Genomic DNA, 22,237 nt, shown 5'->3' on the forward strand with positions numbered 1-22,237 from the left:
AGTCACTTGCAGAAGCACCTCCTTGACTTCATCACAGCTGAAAACACATCACTAATGCAAGAGAATGTTCACCAACAAAAAGAGCAATTTCGGTCCCCAAAGAAGATGATAAAAACATTTTTTTAATATCATCAAGGCAATACTGAACTGACTCACAGCTCTTTATGTTTCAGCCATGTCACCTGTGGGTACAAGTTCTGTCTGTCCTTTTTCATGTTCAAGGGGACACACAGAAAGATGAATAGACACATTAAATCATATAACTCAAAAAAAACAAATTTCACACTTAAGAAGGCATGCCTGTTCAAAAAATTGTTCTGGAAAAACATATTAGAATAAATATTTCTAAATTCTTAAAAATATTATCTCTGTTTGTGTAATATTTCTTATTTAATCCCCAGAGTGACACCTGCTGGATTTCACTAACTGAAACTAAAGGGCAGATATTGCCATTATACAGAATATCTCAGGATAATAATTGCAAAACCATGCCATTTTAGCAATAAAAGGCTGCAGAGTAGAATACTTTCCCTCCATTTAGGGTACTAAATAAACACATGGATGCAACCACAGAAGAAGGAAGTAGAGTGTCTAAAGGTCTTACTCATTTCTGAAAAGTAAGTCTTTAAACTTCTATCTAGGAAGGATTCTACGACATAACATTTGGTGACAAATTACATTAACTGATGAAAATATTAACATGGAAAAAATCCTTTTAAATACTAAAACAAATTATTTTAGGTATAACAAAAACATTCTCAGTACATCCTTTGTTTTACTTTAATGAAACTCTAAAACTCTACCAGAATTGCCAGAACATAAAATTCATGAAAAGTAATTGACAAGATTTTACCAGTGTAATGGGCATGGAAAAAAGAAAGGAGAAAATCTAAATGGTAATTCAAAGAGTGATGCTTTGTGCCTATACACACATTCAAGACAGTGCAGTTTTCAAGCTGATAATATCAAAGAATAGGTGGAAAAGATGATCAAGTTTTTAGGAACCCAAGATATTCAGCCTAAACATTCAGTAAACAGTGTATGAGTTAGGTGTAGGTGCTTTGAACATAGTAATCAAAAGAAAAAAAATTACTGATTTCTTTGGTTGGCTCTCTGTTCATGGTATTACAGGGGAAGTCAGACTGGTATGGGCTTCATTAAACAAATTCATCACTAACTTTTGGGGGGATATTTATCCAAATGTAGCCTGTATGTCCCAGTTATAAAACCAAAAATGCAACATTGTTTTATTTTCTAAAATCCAGTCAGAATGGTCAGCTACAACTTAAAAATGGCCAAAACTGCCAGAAGCGGCTTGAGTGTCACTTAGGATATACTAAAATGCAACAGCCTCAGACAAACATGCAAATTTACCACAAGAGTCTGATTTCTTTTCTTGAAGGAAGAACATGGCTTTTCTCAAGGAAAGTCTTTTTCGATGCATTAGAACGAGTTAAGTGCATTTCAAATGCATGTTCCCAAAGAAAAGCAACTCGAAATAGATGACTTTAGGACAGCATATACTGCAGAAATGATTGAAAGTGTTTGAACAGAGCTAGGGCAGAAAAAGGATGACTTTGCTGGGAAAATGTAAACAGTATAAACAAACTTGGGAGACTGAAGCATGAGAGACAACTGTTAAAACTTTAAAAATGTGAAAGTTTAGCCTTTCAGCTCTGCCCAGATTCTAAAATAGAACAAAAAGTGTAGCTAAAGACAAATGGTCTCATGGAACCCAATTTCATAAGATCTTCTATTTTACTACACTGGCTGTGGAATTCTCCAATAAGGTAACAGGTAAGAAAAAGGCTGTTTTCTGCTGCTCTTTGTACAAGTTTCTTACACTGAAAACATCAGAACTGCCAACGTGAATACAAAAAGTAAAAACAACAGGTTGTGTCCACATACAGAAAGCTTTCTCTGCTTTGTTTCAAACATTAGATGTATGCAAGTCAGAATATTAGCATGTGTGATTCCCCATTTTCCAAACAAAGGATAAGGTCTAGAGTTAATTTCCTTTGAAAGTTTCTTTGTAAACTTAAATTCTCTCTTTAGTTGCTACATTGGCAATAATGGAAATCAGCATGAAATGGACCTGCGTGCATTGTATGCAGAAATAATATACCAAATATGTTATTATATGTCTAATACACATAAACACATATAAAACCACACTTATTTTACTGCTAAAAGTTATTTGTTAGCCAGCTCACATCTGTTTTGATGGTAGCAGTGTTCATTCCTTCCTCGACACAGCAGTACCGAGGATATAGTCAATTCCAGAGCTCTGACAACTTGCTACACCAAACACTAAAAATACTTCCCAGGGACAGAGCAGTTCCACGAGCAAGTGAAGGCTGTTTTCAATAAGTTTTCAATAAGCTTGGCTGAGGAAGCTGCTGCACATGGACACAGTGACAGAGCTTTGCAGAGCAGAGGTGGCAGGGGCACCGAGGTGAGGTAAATGCTGTGTGTGTGTGCGTGTGTGTGCCACAGGGGTGGCAGCTGGGCAGCAGCACTGAAGGGATTTTGGTACCAAGTCAAGAACATCGTAAACACGTTGGCAACAGATGGGAACAGCTTCTAAAGGAGAAATCCTGCTTTTCCTAACTGTTTTCCTAACTGTGGACTTGGACTTTCCTCAATGGCTTTAATAGATAGCTTATGCCCAGCATTTACTACAGCAGTGACTAGATACACTTCTTTTAAATGTCACTGAATACATGTTATTATTAAAAACATACCAGTATAAAACATATAATTTCTTCCAAATGACCACAAACCCATTTTAATTTCATGACTGCATGGCTTCATGGACTTCTATGGGTCCAATCTTACCCAGCTCCTGCACAAGCCAGGAATGCTACTGGAGAAAGATGATTGCCTCAAATGCACAGAATACAGCAGCAAGTTAGAAATTATACAGGTGTCAAAGGAAATCTTTTAGTGTGCTTTCTCCCCTCAGTTCTTAATTCCATCCTGGTCTATAATCTGAACAGCAATTCCGAGATAGCCCATGGAACAAACCTGTATAAGTACCTTTACTGACCCAGGTAAGGCATTGGTCACCCAGTGAGACACAGGCAGATCTGTTTTTCAAATGATCACAGGCATCATCTGTTTTTCAGATCATATTTTTCAACAGAAGTACTCAAAAATTACACAAAGTACCAAAAAAACCCGCTGCCAACAGACAGCAGAACGTGCGTGCCTGGATGGATGACCATCTATGTATAATTCCTTCAAAAGAAAAATACCCACATTTAGGAATGTCTTGCCCTTTGACAGTCAGTGGAAAAGTCTGGCTCTCAGTGGGCCAGGATTTCAACAGTAGTGCTCTAGCAAGAAAAGCCTGTTCAAAGGGACAAGTGCTCCATCTCTTAACACGGAGAAAGACCCCAACTGACCAGAAACTCGGGGTGCAGAAACATTTGAAGTTGAAAGGACACACATAATGCAATTCTTGGATCTGAAATCTATCTTAGATATCCAGGTACTTCATTTTGTCCAGTGAAATGTTCAGTCACACTGTTTTATATCAATGCTCTGCCTGTCTCTGCTTTAACCTGCAAACACTGTAGATTCTGCCACCCAGCCTGCAAACACGCACGTGTCTGTCACATCCTCTGTAGGCACACACACCTCAACCTACACCAGTTGCTTGTAAGGAACAACAAATAAGAATCTAAATCATTTAGCTGGTGTACTTCTAAACACAGTTGTTCCCACTGCACTGATCATTAAAACAACATAAGCACCTTTTATGTGAAGCGCCATCTCCATTGACTTAGTCACCAAGTGCCTTTTGCCAAAACTTTTGATTTGATTTCCAAAGTTGGATAAAGACTTTGGGATTGCTCCTATATGCAGTGAAATAATGAGAGTTCAAGCAAACTAGAGAAGAAAACATCATGCTAATGCAGATTATTATTCTTAATTAAAAATTTCAGACAGTACCACAGCATGTGTACTTTAAAACACATCTGTTTTCAGATGTGGTCTTATATTGATCGAGACCTAGAGTGCCTCCCTCCAATGCAGTGAGCAAGAGGAGCTCAGATTCAGAGCACATCTCTGAACAGGTTTCACCTGTTAGAAGCATTATCAGTGCAAGGGAAGACAAGATCCCCAGCAGGCACAGCAAGACTGGGAAAACTACATTGGCACAATTGTAAGAGCAGCAAAGTCCATCCCCAGGGTACCTGGCATAAGTTCATTAAGGCAAAGAGAAAAAAAAAAAACTCAGTTATTTTTATAATTATTTCATTCTTTTCCCTTATAAATTGCATGGATAGCTGAAGGACTCGTTGCAGATGAAATCCAGGTGTGAATTATAGCCTAACAAGATTTATTTTCCTGGTTCTATGGCTCCACTGCTTACACACACGAGTGAATGACTAGAATTGGCAATCCCAGCACTGCAACCGCGTTTGTAAAAGCAGAGGGTATCACATCTGTTTTGGAAAGCTTGAGGAGCGGCGAGCCTTTAAACTGCCTATCAAGTGAAGGCACGGAATCACACACTTGTCACCGTTCAGTGGTTTCTCGAGGAAAGGAAAAGTGGGCAATCAGCTGTCAATAAACCATCTCGGTGCTCGCGGTTAAAAACCTCAAACAGCAACACGCCGGCACGCGTACAGGCTTCGTAGCAGCCCAACTTTTCCTCAAGCAAACAGAAAGCCCAAACAAAACAGTAGCTTTATCTTTTAAGTTGTGTAATTACAACACAAAACCTAATTATGAAACAACTCAAGTACGACCTCTTTCCTATATTGTAAGTTTAGAGAAATACTCAGAGTAAGCAAACCTACACCACTTTATCACCTAATTCAGCCTCTATTGAAAGAGCTGCAGTTGTGTTGAATTAGTCTTAAGGACCCTTTCCAAGCCAATGAGCCTCTAATTCTCTCCAGACGCAAAGACAGAAATTTGGTTAGTTAACATTAGAGGTTTCAGGCAGAATGCTAACAGCGCTGCTTTGGGCATTCTATCTATCTATCTATCTATCTATCTATCTATCTATCTATCTATCTATCTATCTATCTATCTATCTATCTATCTATGCATAGACGATAACAAAACCAGTCATAAAATCAGCTCAACACCTCGCTCGCTATAAATAAAGGAAGGTTTTCCCCGCAGCCCGTGTCGGCGCGGATTCCGCATCCCACGCCGAGGCTGAACCCAGATCACACACACAGACAGACACGCGTGGCTCCCGCTGCGCTCGGGCGGCACCGAGGGTGAAGAAACAATGAAACTGCACTCACCAGCCGGGCTCCTGCTGCCAGAGCGCTTCCAGATACAGCTGTGCGGAGCTGTCTCGGATAAAGCTGAGCGGAGCAGTCTCAGTGTGCGGATCTGTCTCGGATAAAGCTGAGCGGAGCTGTCTCAGTGTGCGGAGCTCTCTCAGATAAAGCTGAGCGGAGCAGTATCGGTGTGCGGAGCAGTCTCGGTGTGCGGAGCTGTCTCAGACAAAGCTCTCCCAGTGCCCCACTATCCAGCGGAGAGCGGACCCCGGTGCGGGTATTCCCGAGCGGCGCTGGGTCCGTCCGTCCCGGCGGAGCTGCGGGAGCGCCGGGAGCGTGTCCGAGGGCAGCGCGGAGCGGCGGCGGCAGCAGCCCAACATCAGAGCTTCCTGTTACATCACCGACCCCGCCTGCGGCCGCCCCGAGTTGCTGTTCTCTCCGAATGGCGTGTCCCGGGCAAGCGGGGCTCCCGCGGCATCCCGGCCCCGGCGCTGCCATCTGCTCCCGCCCGCTGCCCGCACCTGGCCCGGAGCGGCTCCGCCCGCAAAACACTCACTGCTCTGCGGGTAAGGGAGAGACCACGGGACCTGTCCTTTCACGTGTCGAGCCTCTGAGATTCGTCCTCCTCGTCCAGCTAGACCCGTAGAAACAGATTAGTTTGGACCTTTATTCAAAGGGTACTCGAGAGCTGCTTTCCTCCTCAGTGACACTGACCTGGCCCAGCTCCTCTGCCAGCGGCTGCGTGACGCTCCATACGCTAAGGGCTGAAAAGCTCTGCACAGAAATACCTTTATTCCTCAGCTGCAAAGGTCAGATTCAAATTTTCACTTACAAGCAGGTGCATTATTTACAGTGCCATTATTTTTTTCTTGGGTACAAAACAATGCATTAAAGAAATAAGTCTTTGAAGTATCAAGAGTAGGAAAAAAAAGCAACAGGAACACTGTTACTGCTGCTCTCTATCTTTTTCTAAACACTGGTGATCTGAAAGCACAAGTATGAATGGTTTGAAAACTGCCATGAGAGAGGATAAAACAAAATGAATAGCAGTCTTTCTACAAGAAGGACTTTCTTTCTTGAAAGAATATTCAAAGAATATTGTACCAGATACTAAAAATGTTTTTATACAATCAATTCCCAGTACTATGGACCAAATCTGTGCCCTCTAAACCAATAACGAGTTACTGTATGCACAGGACAACACTATGCTGAACAAATGGGGAGTGCGTGGAGCATCAGACTCAAATGATATGAACACCTGTAACACCAGTACTCCCTTAGGGAACCCCACAAGAGCTTCCCAAAAGTCACATTGTGACAAAGATTTATCAGAATTAGACCATTAAATTTGCTCATAAACCAACATAAAATATTTTGCTTGTTTCTTGCCACCTGTCACTTATCCACTTTTTTTTTTTTTCTTTTTTTGTTACTAGCAGCATCATTTGTGGAACACACTGTGAGCTAGGCACTGAAAACATTTTCCTCAAGAAGGAAAACAGCAAGAAACACAAAGTTAAGGGGGGCAACATCTCCATAAAATAAACAAAAAACTTCAAACAAAACCCAGCCCCAATGCAGGGTCAGGAAAAATTGGAAGAGGGAAAAGAGGACCAGGAATACTTTAAATCCAAATGGCCCCTAGACAATACAGTTTGTGAAATCTCACTCCAGGGTTACCAAAAAAGCAGGCTTGGATACTCATTTGGTGCTTCTAGCATCTCTCATCAAAAGGAGAATGTTTGAGTTCTATAATCAGTGAAGAACTAAGGAATGGCACTCTAAACCTCCAGGCAATGTAAGCACCTATAAACTGGGGAATAGCTGTGATTTTGAACAGTGATGGAAATTAACTTCTCTAAAAGAAGCGGTGTCATCTCAGGTACAGGAACTTCAGCAGGAGTGATCCTGGTAGCATTGCTTTAGACAAATTAGATCTAGGTTGTAGATTGCAACAAGGTACATTGCACACTCTAGTTTAGAGAATAATCCATGTATCCCAGCCAAGCTCACAGCTCCAAGACAGGCACCTGAATTAGCTAGACATGTTTTAGCATGACACAGGCCATGTTTGATTTGGCTGGTCAAAGTCAGTGGAGTTTTGTGTGAGCGTTTTTGTGGATTTTTTTTTTTCACTTGGTTGCTTGCTCTGGGGGGTTTTGGAGTTTATTTTTACAAAGTTTTATATTCTACTAATTTAGGTAACATTAAAACTTATTTACTCATACCCTACAGATACCTGAGACCCCTCAGCTGGTGCAGTTTGCACTCCTGAGCACGGTGCCTCCCCTGCATCTCCCCATCCCCTGGCTGCGAGGAGCATAAATCACACCCTACAGGCTGCCCTGCTTGCTGACAGCGAAGGAGGGAGCAGTTCAAATATGCAAAACCACCTGCACTGGGACCAAAGGAAGGCTTAAAAGCGAGAAAAGAGAGTAAATCCAGGGAATTCCTCCTTTTCCATCAGAGCCAGCCCGCCCGGCGCTCGCCGAGCCGCCAGCGCCCTCTCGCGGCCACCCGCGGCATAAACGCAGGCGCGGGAGCGGCGCACGAGGAATTCAGGAATTAATTAATGCAGGAATTAATTAATTCAGAAATTAATTATCCCGTGTGAACACCCACTAACCACAAGCGTACAACTCTGCTTTTACCTGAACCTCGCTCTTTCTTTGGGGAAACACTGAAACAACTGGCTAGGAAATGTAACCCTTATGTCCCCTTCACTAAGTTTGAGAAGGTAGAAGTTAGAAAGATGGAGACTTGCTCAAAGTGTAAATAAAAAACTATCAGCTTTGAGAGAATAAGTGGACTGGAGATGCAGAGAGAAATGCTGGATCAAGTGAGGCAGGAAGTAGAAAATAAAAAGGAGAGAAAGGAGGGCATACCAGTAAAAATGTGAGGAAAAAAAGAATGAAGAAAAGTACTCTAAATTATTTCTCAAAGATAATTTGTTTTACCATTTGCATGGATTAAGGGCACATACCAAGTTATTGCAGGTCAGATGATATATGGAAATTCATCAAAACCTCTGTGAAACTGTTTCAGCTTGTTGTCTGTTTTCAGACAGCTTGGAAGAAATTTCACAGCACTCTGCATTTCCCCTCCAAAGCAACTGGAGAAAATTCTGGAATGAAATGACTGGATGAATGGACTCTGGTCAAGTGGAACTGTACAGTCACTCTAACAACTTAGCACAGCCTCATGTTCTGACTGCTTCAGCATTCTGGCACCTGGTCCATACCTTTTCTTGTGTTGTGCCTCAATTCTGCCCCTGCTCATCCTTTAGCTGTCTTTGGGAAATGCGTAGATCTTTTTTTCTTATTCTTGGATTTGATAGTTCTGCAGCTATGGAAAGTACAGGAGCAAAAGGAAGTGAATGAAGCAAAAGGGCATAAAAGAAACTTCTTGTTATGTTGAAGATCATATCACACTGCAGTTTGGACTTTTTATGGGAAAAAAAATAGCTCTATGTCCTGTAGAGCTAAACAAAACCAGAAACAGCTGGGTGGCTGGTGTGGTGGCCAAGCTGAGTGCACACACAGCTGAGAGCAGCCTGCACTCTCTGATCAAATCCTGATTATAATCAGGTTTCTACAGTCTGTGACACTGCAGCCTTGATTCTCATTGCACTAAGCAACAAGCCTGACAGATGAATCACTGAGAAATGTTTTCTTAGTCAGTTGAAACAGAGCAACTCTTGAGATGCTAGCAGTACAAATTCCCTTCTGTCTCAGCAGTGACACAACAGAGACCTCACTGGAGACCTTTATTGCTGTTATTACAGAGTGTACTACGGCAGCACAAGAAGTTTCTTCAGTGCAGTGTGAGTGGGGTAGGAGAGGATGGGAGAGTACCTGTCAGTCCTGTCCTAGCTACAGCAGCCCTGGAGGAGCCTCACAGTCCTAGAGAAACTGATCCCTCTCAGGGAGGAGACCCTGTCAGTTGGCAGTAGAGCTCAGCAAGAAGGAAACTTATAAAATGGAGAGCAGCCACAGAGCCAGGGTTCTCCTGGGACAGAAAGGATGATTTTTTTCCCTAGATCTTTTTTTCCCATGTGGGTTTTGTAGGTGTTGAGTCCAGGCAGCCAGGGACAAGTTGCTGGAACAAGAGGGAGCCTGAAGGAGAGACACTGTCATGAAATGACACAGGAATCGCAAGACAATCTGCACACAAATCCATCTTTTCTCTCCTATCCTTCTATACCTATTGTCTCATTTCAAAACATTCTGTTTTAGAAAGTTCATCATTCTAGTTTGTAATCTCATCAATCTCACAAAGTTTACAAATCCTTTTCCACATTCTTGGTGGGATGGCTTAATGATTTCCCTCGTCTTTTACGTGAAATCCCTAAACGTTTTAGTTTAATGGAGTCACTTCAGCTCTGCCTCCCTCTGAGGTGCATCATGTAATCTAGAAATCATGTAAATTGTAATATTGGCAGCCCATGGGAAATGTTTACAGCTGAGAGTGGAAGATCAGATATTTTACTGGCTTGACCATGAGATGCAGACAAGGGGAGGTGCAGACATTTGTGCCCTCACCTGCATCCCTGGCCAGGCAGACACAAGCAGGGTAACCTTGGCACGAGGGCAAATCCTGACCCAAATGTGCCTAAATCCACTGTCCCTGGGGAGGCCACACGACCTGCTGTGCTCAGGCAGGTGCCATGGGACGAGTGTGGAGGTCTGGGAGCAGTTTAACCCATGGGTTCTACACTTATCTGCAGGGAGGGATTCCAGCTGGCCTGAGTACTTCCCCTGCTGCTCTGCTCCTCTGCAGGGCACCCACACCTACACACTCCACTCCTGGTGCAGGAAGGGCAGCCAAACCTGGAGAGAAAGGGCACAGTCAGGAACCAGAACAGGAAGACAGCAAATTAAAACTGAAACCAGGGGACTAAAAGTGCCAAATTAATTCTGTGGAGTTTATATGTTCCCTGGCAGAACTGCACTTTATTTATGGGGTTACTGTAGTGGTAGTCTGTGGTGCTCATACATTTTATATGACAAGGCTCTGCAGAGGCTCTCTGCTGTGCACTCCTGTTCCTTGAGAATCTTTCAAATCAGAATTAATGCATCCTAGATTGAAAGAGCCGTGAAAGGACTTAAGCACCAGGAAAGAGATTTGGATAAAATTTCAGTAGAAAAAAAATCTGATTTTACTTATCCCCTCCATTCTAGTATTTAGAATGCATAATTTTTTAACAATTTCAGCAGTAAAGCTTAGCCATGAGTCTGGATCAGTAACAAGGATAAAAATCAATGACCACAACACATACAATTTTAAATCTTTCAAAAAATTTGCCACTCTGTTTTACACCTTTACAGTTTTAACACTCCCTTTATGGATTTTCATGGGTTAATTCTGATTTCATATACATTTTACAGTACTGTAATTATATGCACTTCAATGGAGTTAAATCTAGGCCTGCACAACCTAAAATAAATCTGGTTAAAACAAATCCAGTACCTATCTCCTTTTTTATAGCAATACACCTATCTTTTAATCGGTGATTGAAACAATCATGATTGAAACAATCATGCTTGACTAGTGATTATTCTTTCACAAGTATTGTGCTTTCTTTAGTACAAAAATAGAATTCAAAAAGAATAAGGTAAGAAATTAAATCCAAATTTTCTCTTCATTTTAACCATTCAATGCTACTGTTTATTGTCCTGCTGCAGCTCTGACAATTATATACAAGCAAACAGCAATTTAAAAACCTTTAGCAAAGTAAGAGGTAATGTTTATTAACATAGTTGAGGAATACATAAAAAAATATGAGCAGCTTAGTAATATATAATCAAAATAATCAGTAAATATATTTTAATGGTGTACACTGAAGGTTTTCATTCACAGGTGAAGAGAGGTTTACATCACATTTCCATAAAAATCAAAGTTGCATTGCTTCAGGCATGATTTCCAGGTCCAGGGCCTTTACTGGCTGTTTCTTTCTTTTTTTCTTGATTCTTATTAGTCTTCTTTCACCTATTTTCTTATTGAATCCTAAAGGCAAAATTAACAAAGTAACATTAGAAGACATCCAAGATTATCAGAAATGAGAGACAAGGCTTGTTTCAATTAATTTAAAAAAACAAAAAAGAACATTGTCTTACCTAAAATCTTCATACGCCTGACCACTGCCAAGTTGTGCTATTGCTGTTCCTTTACACTGCACTTACTGTCCCTCCTTCTCTCTCTAGCTCTGTATCTCTCCTGATTTCCATCCTCACTTTCCTGAGACTTGCAGCTGTTACATTTGATCAGTCCAATGCTTGCTACCAAAAGTGGCGAGAGAACATTTTGACGCGCGCAATATTTACCTCTGAGCCATAGCCGGGGGCAGTAGCACTTCCCATACCTTTCCTGCAGATCCTCAGGCACGACTTCCTGGAGACGAAATTATTCTCGTTCCCACCACAGCCGCTGTAGCTGAACGGGCGACACCTTCCAGTGGAGAAGTTGTAGAAAAATCTCAATTCTTTGGCTCTGCAAAGCCCTCTGTCCATGGGGGTCAGGCACAAGGAAGGGATGGCAGGGGGTTCTGAAAGTACCAAGAAAAACAAGGTGAGACAACACTGCAGCCTTTCAGTTTTATGCCAATATTATTTGAAATTTTTGCTGGCAAATTTAATTCTGCTCTCCTGAAAATGCAAGATACTTCGCATAAGCATCTTTTATGGTTACAAAAAAAAAATAAATAAAAAATAGCACAGTAAAATGCCATCCTGTGTTTGGATTGCCAGCAGGAGCTTACCTGAAAGCTATACCTTTACTTGTGTTGTTAGTGATAAAATTGCCATTTCTGCCATAGGAGAGAGAACACAAATGCATTTTGAGGAGTTTCAAGTGAAGCATTTGTAGAAAGTGACGTGAAATAAATTAAACGTGGACAGCTTTAAAAATGTGGCAAATATTTCTAATAATTAACAGAGCGAATCACTGCTAGACATTCTGAAATCAAGGAGAAGGTAAAAGTACCCAGCATTTCCAATGTAAGATTCAATACCTCAGTGCTGAGTTGAATACTACAGAAAACTTGACCTAAGTCACAGGGTCTGTCAGCAGCCCTTGAGCAGCTACAAAACACTAGCTTGCAACTTGCAGAACAAAAAAAGCCCTGAATGTGAAGAGCAAGTGCACAAGTGAATGGAGATGCTGGTGTGTTAGTGCTGCTGGCAGGATTTTACCATTCCAAGGAGAGGCTGCTGGTTTGCTCCTTCAGGGGGGCTGCAAGTGAGAACTGAAACACTGGAGGATGAACCTGGGGTAGCCAAAGGACCTGGGCACTGGAACAAGTTCAAGAAGCAAATCCATGCCAGAATTCCCAAACCTGGAAGAGCTCCATCATCTATCAGCCCAGAGTGACTAATAAAGAAAATAGGAACTGGTAAAATTGCTGCACAGGCTGCAAGAAGCTGAATGGGAGCCATTATGGGAGCAGTTATGTGGAACCCAAAAGAGCACCATTTTTCCTCAGGAAACAGCAGAACTGGGTGCATAAATTCAATAAATGAATGCATAAATGCAAATGTGAAGCCACTCAGATGGAACTCTTGAAGATACAAAGCCACACAGAAGGAGTTCAGTGGAAAAACAAAGTAAAAATTTGAGGAAATCGTTTGGGTTACTGCAAAGCTGAAGACATCCTGTGGTCACAAAAGTGGGAAGCAGATGAGCTGCTGAAAGCAAGAAGTTATGCATTAAAACCTGGGCAAAGCAGGAGGCTGAAAAATATTCAAAAACCCATGTTGCGTCTTAGGTGTCTGACATATGGTACATCTGCTAAAAAAAAAGGTTTATCTGAAATGTAAAATAGCTGAACAGTTGTGGTGAAAAAGTATGAAAAATGGCTGGGAATTAGAATGGTGTGTTAGCAACCTCATACTATTAAAAAAATAAATTCTGAAATTTAGAAACTGAGTAATGAGTTGCTTTTTTGATATAGACTAAGTTAGTTTCAAGTTATAAAATGAGAACCTCAACTTCTTTTCATAATTGAAAGACCAAATTTCACTCTGGGTCCAGAGTACAAGTCCACAATGTGATAAAATCTATATTAAACCTACTGTTTTTTTATAATGAAGATGGTAGTTAAATTAACTAAAGCAATGCTTTTGGCACTGCTCTGAGAACTCTTGAGCCTGGAACTAATTTCATCTCTCTCTCTAGCTGGAGAGGAGGGTAGTTCCCAAAGCATATGTTCAGCATGGCTTGCCTATTTAAACCTGCTAATTTCTGAGCCCACAAAGAACAGAGCAGAAAGGCTTGCCAGTGAGCAAAGGGCCAGACAGCACAGGCTTGTTAATTATAAGAGAGAATTCAAATACACACTTTGTAATGCAAATTACTTATCTGCCATGTAGAATTCTTCAGGGAGTCCACAGTCCCCTCAAGAAGGAGTTCCCACAATGACTGCAATATTTGGGGGAACCATGGAGCCAGTGATGAGGTAACAAGGACTGCCTGTGTATGTACAGTGCACCAGAGAGCCAGGTGCTATTCAGAATCCCTCTCGTATTCTTCCCAAAAATTATGTTATTCCTTGCCCCTATCATTGTCAGATAAATGCCTAAAATACCAAACACTGTCCTTGTTTATCTTCAAAACACCTGCATGTTCCTCACTCACAGAAGGAACCAGCCCATGAAGAAAAACCTTAATTTTGCCACCTAGAGCCATTTTTTCCTCAAGAAACCCAGTATTTTAAAATAAAAACTAAATAACTTATCATAACTTCCTCTACCATGAAGATCATAAAATTTATCCTGAATTTTTTTGAATGTATCGATTACTGAAATACTCGACTTCAGGTAAGCAAAGAAGAAAACATTCCCTGTGTCATGCCCAGTGTGTCTATTGGCAGGACAATGTGAAAGCCTGTGAGGCAGTGTGTAAATAGTGTCACCAGGACATTACAGCAGGTGAGTTGCCTCTGTTCACCTCCAGTTCCTCAAGGTGTATTTATGGATGTGATGGAACAGAAAATTGAGCTATTATGCCTATTCTTGAGTTTCTCTCCCTAAAGTTTTCATTTTACAACCCCATTTTTCTGAGTTGTTGAAAAGTTTTCTCTCCTGTTTTTTTTTATGAAGAAAAAAAGAAAATGAAAGAAGCAGAAGTCCCCCAAGCCACGAAACCACATAAAAAAGAAGAGGTACACATTGTATGGTTTAAGATTCAGTTCCTATAATACAGCTCTTTCTTGAATGCCATCCCCCTGAGGTATAAACAGATGACATGATCATAATTTCTGAAAAATCAGAGATTAGTCAATCTCAGAATCTCTGAAAAATGCACATCTAGCTAAAGACTCACATTTATCAGAGAGAACCCCAACCCCAGGCTTTGCAGGGCTTGTGTGACAATGGACTGCTAGTAATGATTGACACTGGAAAACAAGTTTGAAATTCTCTTGGGAGGAAAGGGAATGCAGTGAGCACTATTCCTCCCCAGACAGGAGTGTGTGACATTCATGAAGCTTCAGGTTTATTGCCAGATTTTCAATATGTGCAGACTTCAGCTCCTCATTTCTGGTTGCAGCAAAGCGAAAATAAAAGAATCTTCAAGTGGACAGGCTATTACAAAAATAATGAGTCAGCTGCACTTGACAGTAATCCACAGGTATAAATTGGTGCAGATCCATTAAAGCAAATAGAACTGTGCCAATTTATATCAGCAGAAGATGACCCTGACTCTGTACTCACAGAACCTGCATCCTTGTGCTATTCCAAATTCGCTGAGCTGAAAGTTGACTTTTGATCCTGTCTCCCACTCAAATCTCCCAAATCAAATGTAGGTATAGTGCTTGCAATTCCTACCATAAATCACATAAAATGAAAGCTTTGATTCTTAGCCTCACTCTCTCTTAGTTTGCACTCTCTTAGTTTTTGTAGAGTAAAAGTTATTACAGATGTTTCAGCAGAGGGAGACCAGAACTATTTTCAATCTCTGCAGAAAGTTCATTACTGAGAGTGCTAGAAACTTCATGTCTGTATCCATGGTTTGCTTTATTTGGCCATTTATTTATAGAACAGTTTATTCTTCTGAAAATCAACAACTATATTGTAAATCTAAAAAACTGATATTGTTACAGAGTTACACATGCCAAATTTTTTTTTTCTTAAAATCAAGATGAAATAGCTTGTCAATTGTAAGGTGAGGTATTCTATTAAGAGACAACTCCATGTAATTTTTTAAAGTGTAAATTAACTAAATTACATTTAATTTTTAAATGTTCTTTGAAAAAGATACATAGCCAGGCTAATTTACATAGCAAATAGATATTACAATGGCAGATCAATTTGCCTATGCTTGAGGAGATGGACATCAGCCACTCCATCCCAAATAGTTCACCGAAATTCCTGTCCCTCACAGAAAGCTACAGACAGTCACCCTGCACGTTTGTGTGACCTGTCTCTGCCTTGGAGCTTCACTTTATAGCTGCACCTCCAGAAAGAGCAACAATAGAGACAATGCTCTCCAGGTCTCTGTGGAGAAATCAGCAGTCAGCTTTGGCTTTCCTCTCTAGTGAGATTGCCAAAATCAATTTTAGCCCATTCCAGCACCCTGAAGGGTACCAGCTGATAAACAGAGCAGAAGGCTGTATGAGGCAGAGAAGGGCAAGACAAAGGTCACACAATTAGGAAGAACCTGTTGGATCTTCAGACTTTCCACTGAAATTCCCTGGTCCTTCCACAGCTGCGCTTCTCACGCAACCCATCTGCTACACTGACTCTGTTCCATCAGTCTTCAGTTCTCTTTCTCTTACCCTCAAAGTCTGCTGTGCAGGAAAATTCCTATTGCTGACACAATCAAAACCCCTTCCATTTCCTCTAAGAAAACATAGTGAAGCATGCTCCTTTCCTGGTACAGGTCAGCTGTTTGGAGGATTATTCATACTATGACTAAAAACTTTCAGGGAATGTGCTTGCCCCTTAATGCCCCTAGACTTATTAGCAGACCTTACGCAATTCACAGTTTTCAGTAAAACAGGCTGCCAAAATCTTTACTGTTTTATAATCATTCATTTAAATTACAGAGTTCGTTGATGCTTTGCACGTGGCAAACAACACAACTGTACAGAAACTTACATCAAACCAGCAGTGCTTATAGATTACAGTGCAGGCAAAAATCAGAGTACAGCACACACTCATGCTTTATTGGACACTCCATTCTAAGCAAAGAGCACAGGAATGCCACCTACACACCTGTTCTCTTACAGATCATATAAAATGCAAAAACATATAAAATGCGAGTCTCTACATCATCACTCAGTCCTCAAAAGTGCAAGCAAGTGCAAAAGCAAAAGACCAACATAAATACTTGGTGAGAATGCTCAGGCTCTTTCCAACTGTTGGTTGCTTCCTCTTGCACAACTGTGGATCATAAAAATGGCACACTTCAAATTCAATCACCCTGCACAGTGTGAGCAAGCAGCAGCCACCTACAGTGGACAGTGTCCAGCTGCTGATACTATCAAAGCTTATCCCTCCTCAGTAAAAGGGAATCCAGAGTCCCATCTGCATTATAATACATAGTGCAAAAATACCTTGGAGAGACATTTTAAATTAATGAAATTAAAATTAATTACATTAATTAAAGCATTTTAAACTAATTCATACTCATTGTGATTATACTCAATCCAAAAGTGAGGTTAATATAGTCACAGTGAAAATAAAAACATTTTGGTATTAAATATATTATACTATGCTATGTTCTAAAATCCAAATGTCCTTCTTTTTTAGTGGATGAAAGGAATTTAAATCAATTCCCTATTAGATTCTCATAATAATATTAATTTAGATTGAAAGAATTATGCAGCACTGCTTTTGCTCTTTGTATTAATCAGGCCTTTAGGAAGTGCACACTTTTTAAAGAGAGTGGTCAGTCTTCCACTTGCTGATATTTATGAAAGATCCATAAGTTGTGACACATTCTTTTGCTTTGGCTTTCTCTGCTTATCAAATCCTTTGGCAAAGATCAAAACCCATTCTTTAGTCTCAGGAATGTTACAAAATGGGTTGAAATGGAAATGCAATCCATATAAAAGACTGAGAGCTAAGAACTGCAAAAGCTAATTCTTACCAAAAAAAATGGGGAACTGGTTGGGCTCCTCCTTTGGGGAACTGCTGTTCAGGGTGTTGGACTCCTCATTTGGAGCAGCTGGCAGTGAATTACCTAAAAGAAAAAATTAGAGACAGTGGGTGTGAAAGAGTCAAGGGTGGGACATGCAGACACATCCAAGCTCTGGCAATCAGCTGTGGTTGGTACCTGCTGGCCCTGCTCAAACCCACTGCTGATGCCAGTTGCCAAGCAACATCTCTAAGGCCCAAAGGCTCAGGAAACTCAGGCTGCTGAAACAACTCTGCAATGAGTTCTTTTTTCTTCCTTAATTTTACTGACGTAAAATTTAGATTGTACACAGCTTGGTAAGGTTATTTTTATATTGCCAGCAGACATTCTAACCTTTGCAATTGTAAGGCTTTTGCAAAATAAGTATTGCTGGCAGGAAAGGGGCTCTGAAGCTACTTTAATGTCAAAGACTTCCCTGTGCTCAGATATTTCCAGTGATACACAAATGAATGGGGAAAAATCAGTGGACAAACCAAGGACCATCAAAGGCTTGATTATAAACAGCAAAAGAAAATTCTTACCAAAAATCCCAGGAGACTGGCTGGGTGCTTCTGCTGGGGAGCTGCTGTTCACAGTGCTGGGATGCTCTGCTGCTGGGGAGCTGCTGTTCACAGTGCTGGGATGCTCTGCTGCTGGGGAGCTGCTGTTCACAGTGCTGGGATGCTCTGCGGCTGGGGAGCTGCTGTTCACAGTGCTGGGATGATCTTCAGCTGTAACAGCTGGCAATAAATTTGTTAAATTTTAAAAAAATAGCGAAAACTGCTAAGAAAAAACAAAAATCGGTAACGATTCAATAGATAAAAAAATAAAAAGCTTTAATCTATTTAGACCCTGGCAACCCTCTCTTCTTGGGTGTTAATGCACATGTACATGAAGGTGTTATTTTAGACTAAAGCCATGAAAAAGAATATTCTGCAACTTTTAGTCCAGAAGGTAAAAGAGGAGTACAGCCCAGGAAGAAATGCTTCAGCAAAAGTAGGAAAAATCCACATGGCTCTATATTTATAATTAAAAAAAAAATCTTTAGAAAGAAATATAGTGGGTCTTTTCTACTCTAAGTGTGAATAAGCTTGAGTTCCCCTTGCCAAAATGACAGCTTATGAAACAGTGCTGGAAAAAGGCCCACTAGAGACAAGCAAGATAAAAAGGCCTGGAGGCCCTTGGTGGGAAAATGTATTCACATTATGAATAAAATGAAGCATTTGGTGAAGGGAGAGGAGCTCTGAAGGTCACTGTATGTCCTGATGTAGAACAATTCATTGGAATGAGCAGGACAAGGAAGCAAATGACTGATCTGTGGTCAGTCTGAGTGGCTTTGGTAGCCTAAGCTGCACAGCCAAGTCATTCCCAAGGGACTCAGGTGTTACAGGAATCTTTGGTGGGAAGCTAGCAATACACAGTGAGTTAAAAATTCCTATATGGGCACCTCTTGTCATTACAAGACTTGGTTTGAAAGTATATGAAGACCTATGGGTTAAAAACATACACAAGTGTTTAATGGTATTATACAGCCCAAAAAATGGCAGATTTTAGGTTAGCCGTCGCGAGAAGAGTAAAAATGTAGGAGTCATGTAACATTCCTTAAATTGTACCCATGAATCTTTTACTCCATACTTTACTTTTTGGTACTTTCATTTAAAAATACGTATAATTAATGTAAATTTCATATATAAATTACTGCCACCTCAGGGCACCCTAAATTGCCTTTTTTCCATGCAAAATACCTTCAAAACACACCAGTTTTTTATACAAGAGTAAAACTAAGAGTGATTAAAAGCATCAACTCACAGTTGTCTTCGCAGGTTTTCTGGCACTCCTCCAAACTCCTGAAGTTGTTCTGGTTTCCTAGGCACCCACCATACTTGAATTTCTCACACAATTTTGTCTCTTTGTTGTAGAAGTACCTGGTAAAATACCCTCGGCACACCCCGGGCTCTTGGGCGTGGAAGCAGAAGTCAGGCTGTCCTAGAAACAATGCTAAATGATGAACAGGGTGAGAGAATAAAAGAACTAAAATGCATCCCAAGACAACAGCAGATCTGCAGGAAGTTTATAAAATAAACCTGTGACTTTGGGCTAAAGGCCAACTATAAAATAACTACTGTTATTTTGTTTGTTTTTGTTCTAGATTTAATGATAATAATATTTAATTGAATAATTATATGAATAAACTGTTAAATGCACTAAATGTTATAATAATTAGTAAATACAATTATAAATATATTGTATCATACTACATTATTTAATTATAGTAATTATTTATTTAATTCTATATTTAATCATTTATATTTACACTGGAACATTATAGGCGTATTTATTGCTCTGTTCAAGTAGCCACTAAATTATATCTTGAAAAATGTCATCTAATGAGTCATTTAAAATTCCAAAACATAGAGGTTTTAAGTTGAAAATTAGTTTTTACTCTGATTTTAAAGGAGACCTGAACCTCAGCTGGATCACTCACACTTAAATATACATCCTTGTAAGTTAAATTTCCCTCAATGTTAACACAAAGCAATGCTCAAATAGAAGAAAAAAGGAAGGCGTTTTAAAATAGAATAGAAAAAATATCTAGCAGCTCAGTTTATCCTTGTAAAAGGATACCAGAAACAGGGAGACAGAGCAGCTATCCTACATTAATTCAGTCCCAGCTCTGAGTTTGCAATCAGTAACTACAATATCAACCAAGGAAAAGTTAACAAATAAATATTGCATAATTTGACTGAATATCACAGCATGATATCACATCCTTTGTCAGGGAAGAAAAACACACAGCCATATGACAATCCCCAAAAGTCAACTCCTCACGATATTCAGTTTTTTCTTGAAATAGTATGCTTAAAATCATGGTAACAATACAGAAATATATGCAGAGGAATTCTCAGATTCTTGATAATAGTTTTTTTGAAATATGATTCTTGTCTGAGCTCACTTGCTGAGAAAAGTCTACTAAACCATCATATAAGAAAATCCTGGCAGGTGTAACATATAAAGGCCTTCCTTAGCTGTGAAAATTCACAAAATATTGAGACTAAAATGGTGTGCAGCCAGCAGTCATTAAAAAAAAAAAAATATATATATATATATAACAATTACTTTGAAATTCCTAACATTTTAGAAGTATGTTATCCACTTGCAAAGAAGTTAATCCTATAACACCTATTTTAGGTAGGTACATATTCAAATTCATTGCTAGAACAAGATGATTATTAAAGGCTATTGATGCCCATGTTGAATTTATACAAAATATTATAATAGCTCACAAGTGCTTTTCCAAGAATTAATTGGCAATATACTGTATTTCAATTTTTATAATAATTCATGAACAGCAAAAAATAATTTTCAGAGATCATATGCAAAATTAAATCACTAAAATATTCTTGAATAAAGCAACCAAATCAACTGTTTTTAGCATTCCTGAATGGCTTAATTTTGATTCTTCATCACAAATGTGTCATGCTCTGCCAGTGAGTGTAATCCACAGTTCAGGCGCTTCACCCCTCTCACTACACAGAGGCAGCACCTGTTGATGTGCACAAATTCAGAAAGCTAAGCCCACACAGAGCAATAAAATTGAGAAATATGTGCAAGGCATGTGCTGTGCTCCCAGCTGGAAACAGAGGTGAGGCAGGAGCCTGGACAGGGAGCAGCACCAGGAGTATCTGTTCCATCTCCTAAGAGCTCACAGACAACAGGAGCTACAGAAAAAATTCTCTCATCCAACCTTGCACAATACTGTGAAATAACACAAAGGGATTATTAGATAGATGTCAACTGAAAAAGGAAGGCAGGTAAAAATAAGGGTGTGCAAAGTAGGCTACAGGATTATGACAGATTCTTAAAAACGGATGTCTTTAATTTAGAATAGCCTTATATTAAAATGGTTCTTGCAGGTTCTTGCAAATGAAATTAAGTCCAAATTAGATGAGCTCATGGCTAACTTTTATAGCCACTTTTGAAGAGAAAGTTCATGAAGGCAATATAATCCTCACCACACAAACCAGTACTCTACTTCTAAATGCCACATCTTTCTCTAAAGACTTAATATTCAAAACTACATTAGTGGATGCAATGGTACATGTGCAATAATGCTGATGATAGACATGGGCTGAATTTTACAGGATGTGTTCTGGTTTGTCATTAAAAGCAGGGAATTAGGGTCAGCCCTTACAAGAAGTAGTGCCAAAGTCTGCAGCATATGTGGAAAATCAACCTTAGTAGCTTCCACATATAATCATGACTTTTTGTAACACGTTAAGAATAGAAAAGACAGGAAAACAGGAAAAGAAAACCATCATCTCATATGAAAATATTTCAAATACCATTCTGTAAAGATAGGTGATTTGATTATAGTCTATTTCAAAATGTAAGTGCAAATGTTTGCATTTCTGCAAGTTGACAAGTGCACACCCATTCAGGGATGAAGGAGAGAAAGCAGAAAAAGAGGAGCTGACTTGTGAAAAAGTGTACTCAAGTCTGTGTTTGTGGAGCTCTGGCTGCCCACAGTGGGCCCCATCCAGGTGAATCTCCAATGTGCAAAGGGGAAGGGTACAGTAAGTTTTCACAAGCTCTACTCTGAGTGTTAAAGTGAATTATTCTTATTAGGAACATCAGTTTTCTCAACAGACCAACAGTGTTCCAGTAAGGGACTCCCAATTCTTTAACACTGGCTATTTTGGAAGCTTGGAGTATCAGGAATTTAAAGTTCTGTCAAAAGTCTGTCCCTTCAGGAATGGATAACTTGCTCCCCTGTTTGATTTGCAATTAGGACATCTAACCTCTGGTAGCCCTAACCTCTGGTAGCTCCTCCACAGACAATGCTTAAAGACTTCTGTTTCAGAGCAATTTTTTCC

At 40.0% G+C, this 22,237-nt stretch overlaps 2 protein-coding genes across 3 annotated transcripts in view; both read right to left on the bottom strand.

Moving 5' to 3' along the window:
* CALCRL (calcitonin receptor like receptor) overlaps nucleotides 1-5,633 on the bottom strand; it is a 66,995-nt gene extending 61,362 nt beyond the window's left edge. Inside the window, exon 1 of the mRNA XM_058028374.1 lies at nucleotides 5,271-5,633. The gene's annotated coding sequence lies outside the window, so the exon portion shown is untranslated. The remainder of the gene's footprint in view (nucleotides 1-5,270) is intronic.
* A 5,235-nt stretch (nucleotides 5,634-10,868) lies between these two features.
* Nucleotides 10,869-22,237, bottom strand: part of TFPI (tissue factor pathway inhibitor) — a 32,149-nt gene continuing 20,780 nt past the window's right edge. Inside the window, exons 5-9 of one of the 2 annotated variants that reach the window (XM_058028130.1) lie at nucleotides 19,173-19,349; nucleotides 17,906-18,103; nucleotides 17,337-17,429; nucleotides 11,611-11,793; nucleotides 10,869-11,255 (exon numbers count right to left, since the gene is read on the bottom strand). In XM_058028130.1, coding sequence (XP_057884113.1) covers nucleotides 11,143-11,255; nucleotides 11,611-11,793; nucleotides 17,337-17,429; nucleotides 17,906-18,103; nucleotides 19,173-19,349 — 764 coding nt within the window. In that variant the 3' untranslated portion in view covers nucleotides 10,869-11,142. Of the gene's footprint in view, nucleotides 11,256-11,610; nucleotides 11,794-17,336; nucleotides 17,430-17,905; nucleotides 18,104-19,172; nucleotides 19,362-22,237 lie in introns of both variants that reach the window. The other variant, XM_058028129.1, reaches the window with a different exon arrangement.

Source organism: Melospiza georgiana, chromosome 7, assembly GCF_028018845.1.
Source record: "Melospiza georgiana isolate bMelGeo1 chromosome 7, bMelGeo1.pri, whole genome shotgun sequence".
NCBI classification, from domain to species: Eukaryota; Metazoa; Chordata; class Aves; order Passeriformes; family Passerellidae; genus Melospiza; species Melospiza georgiana.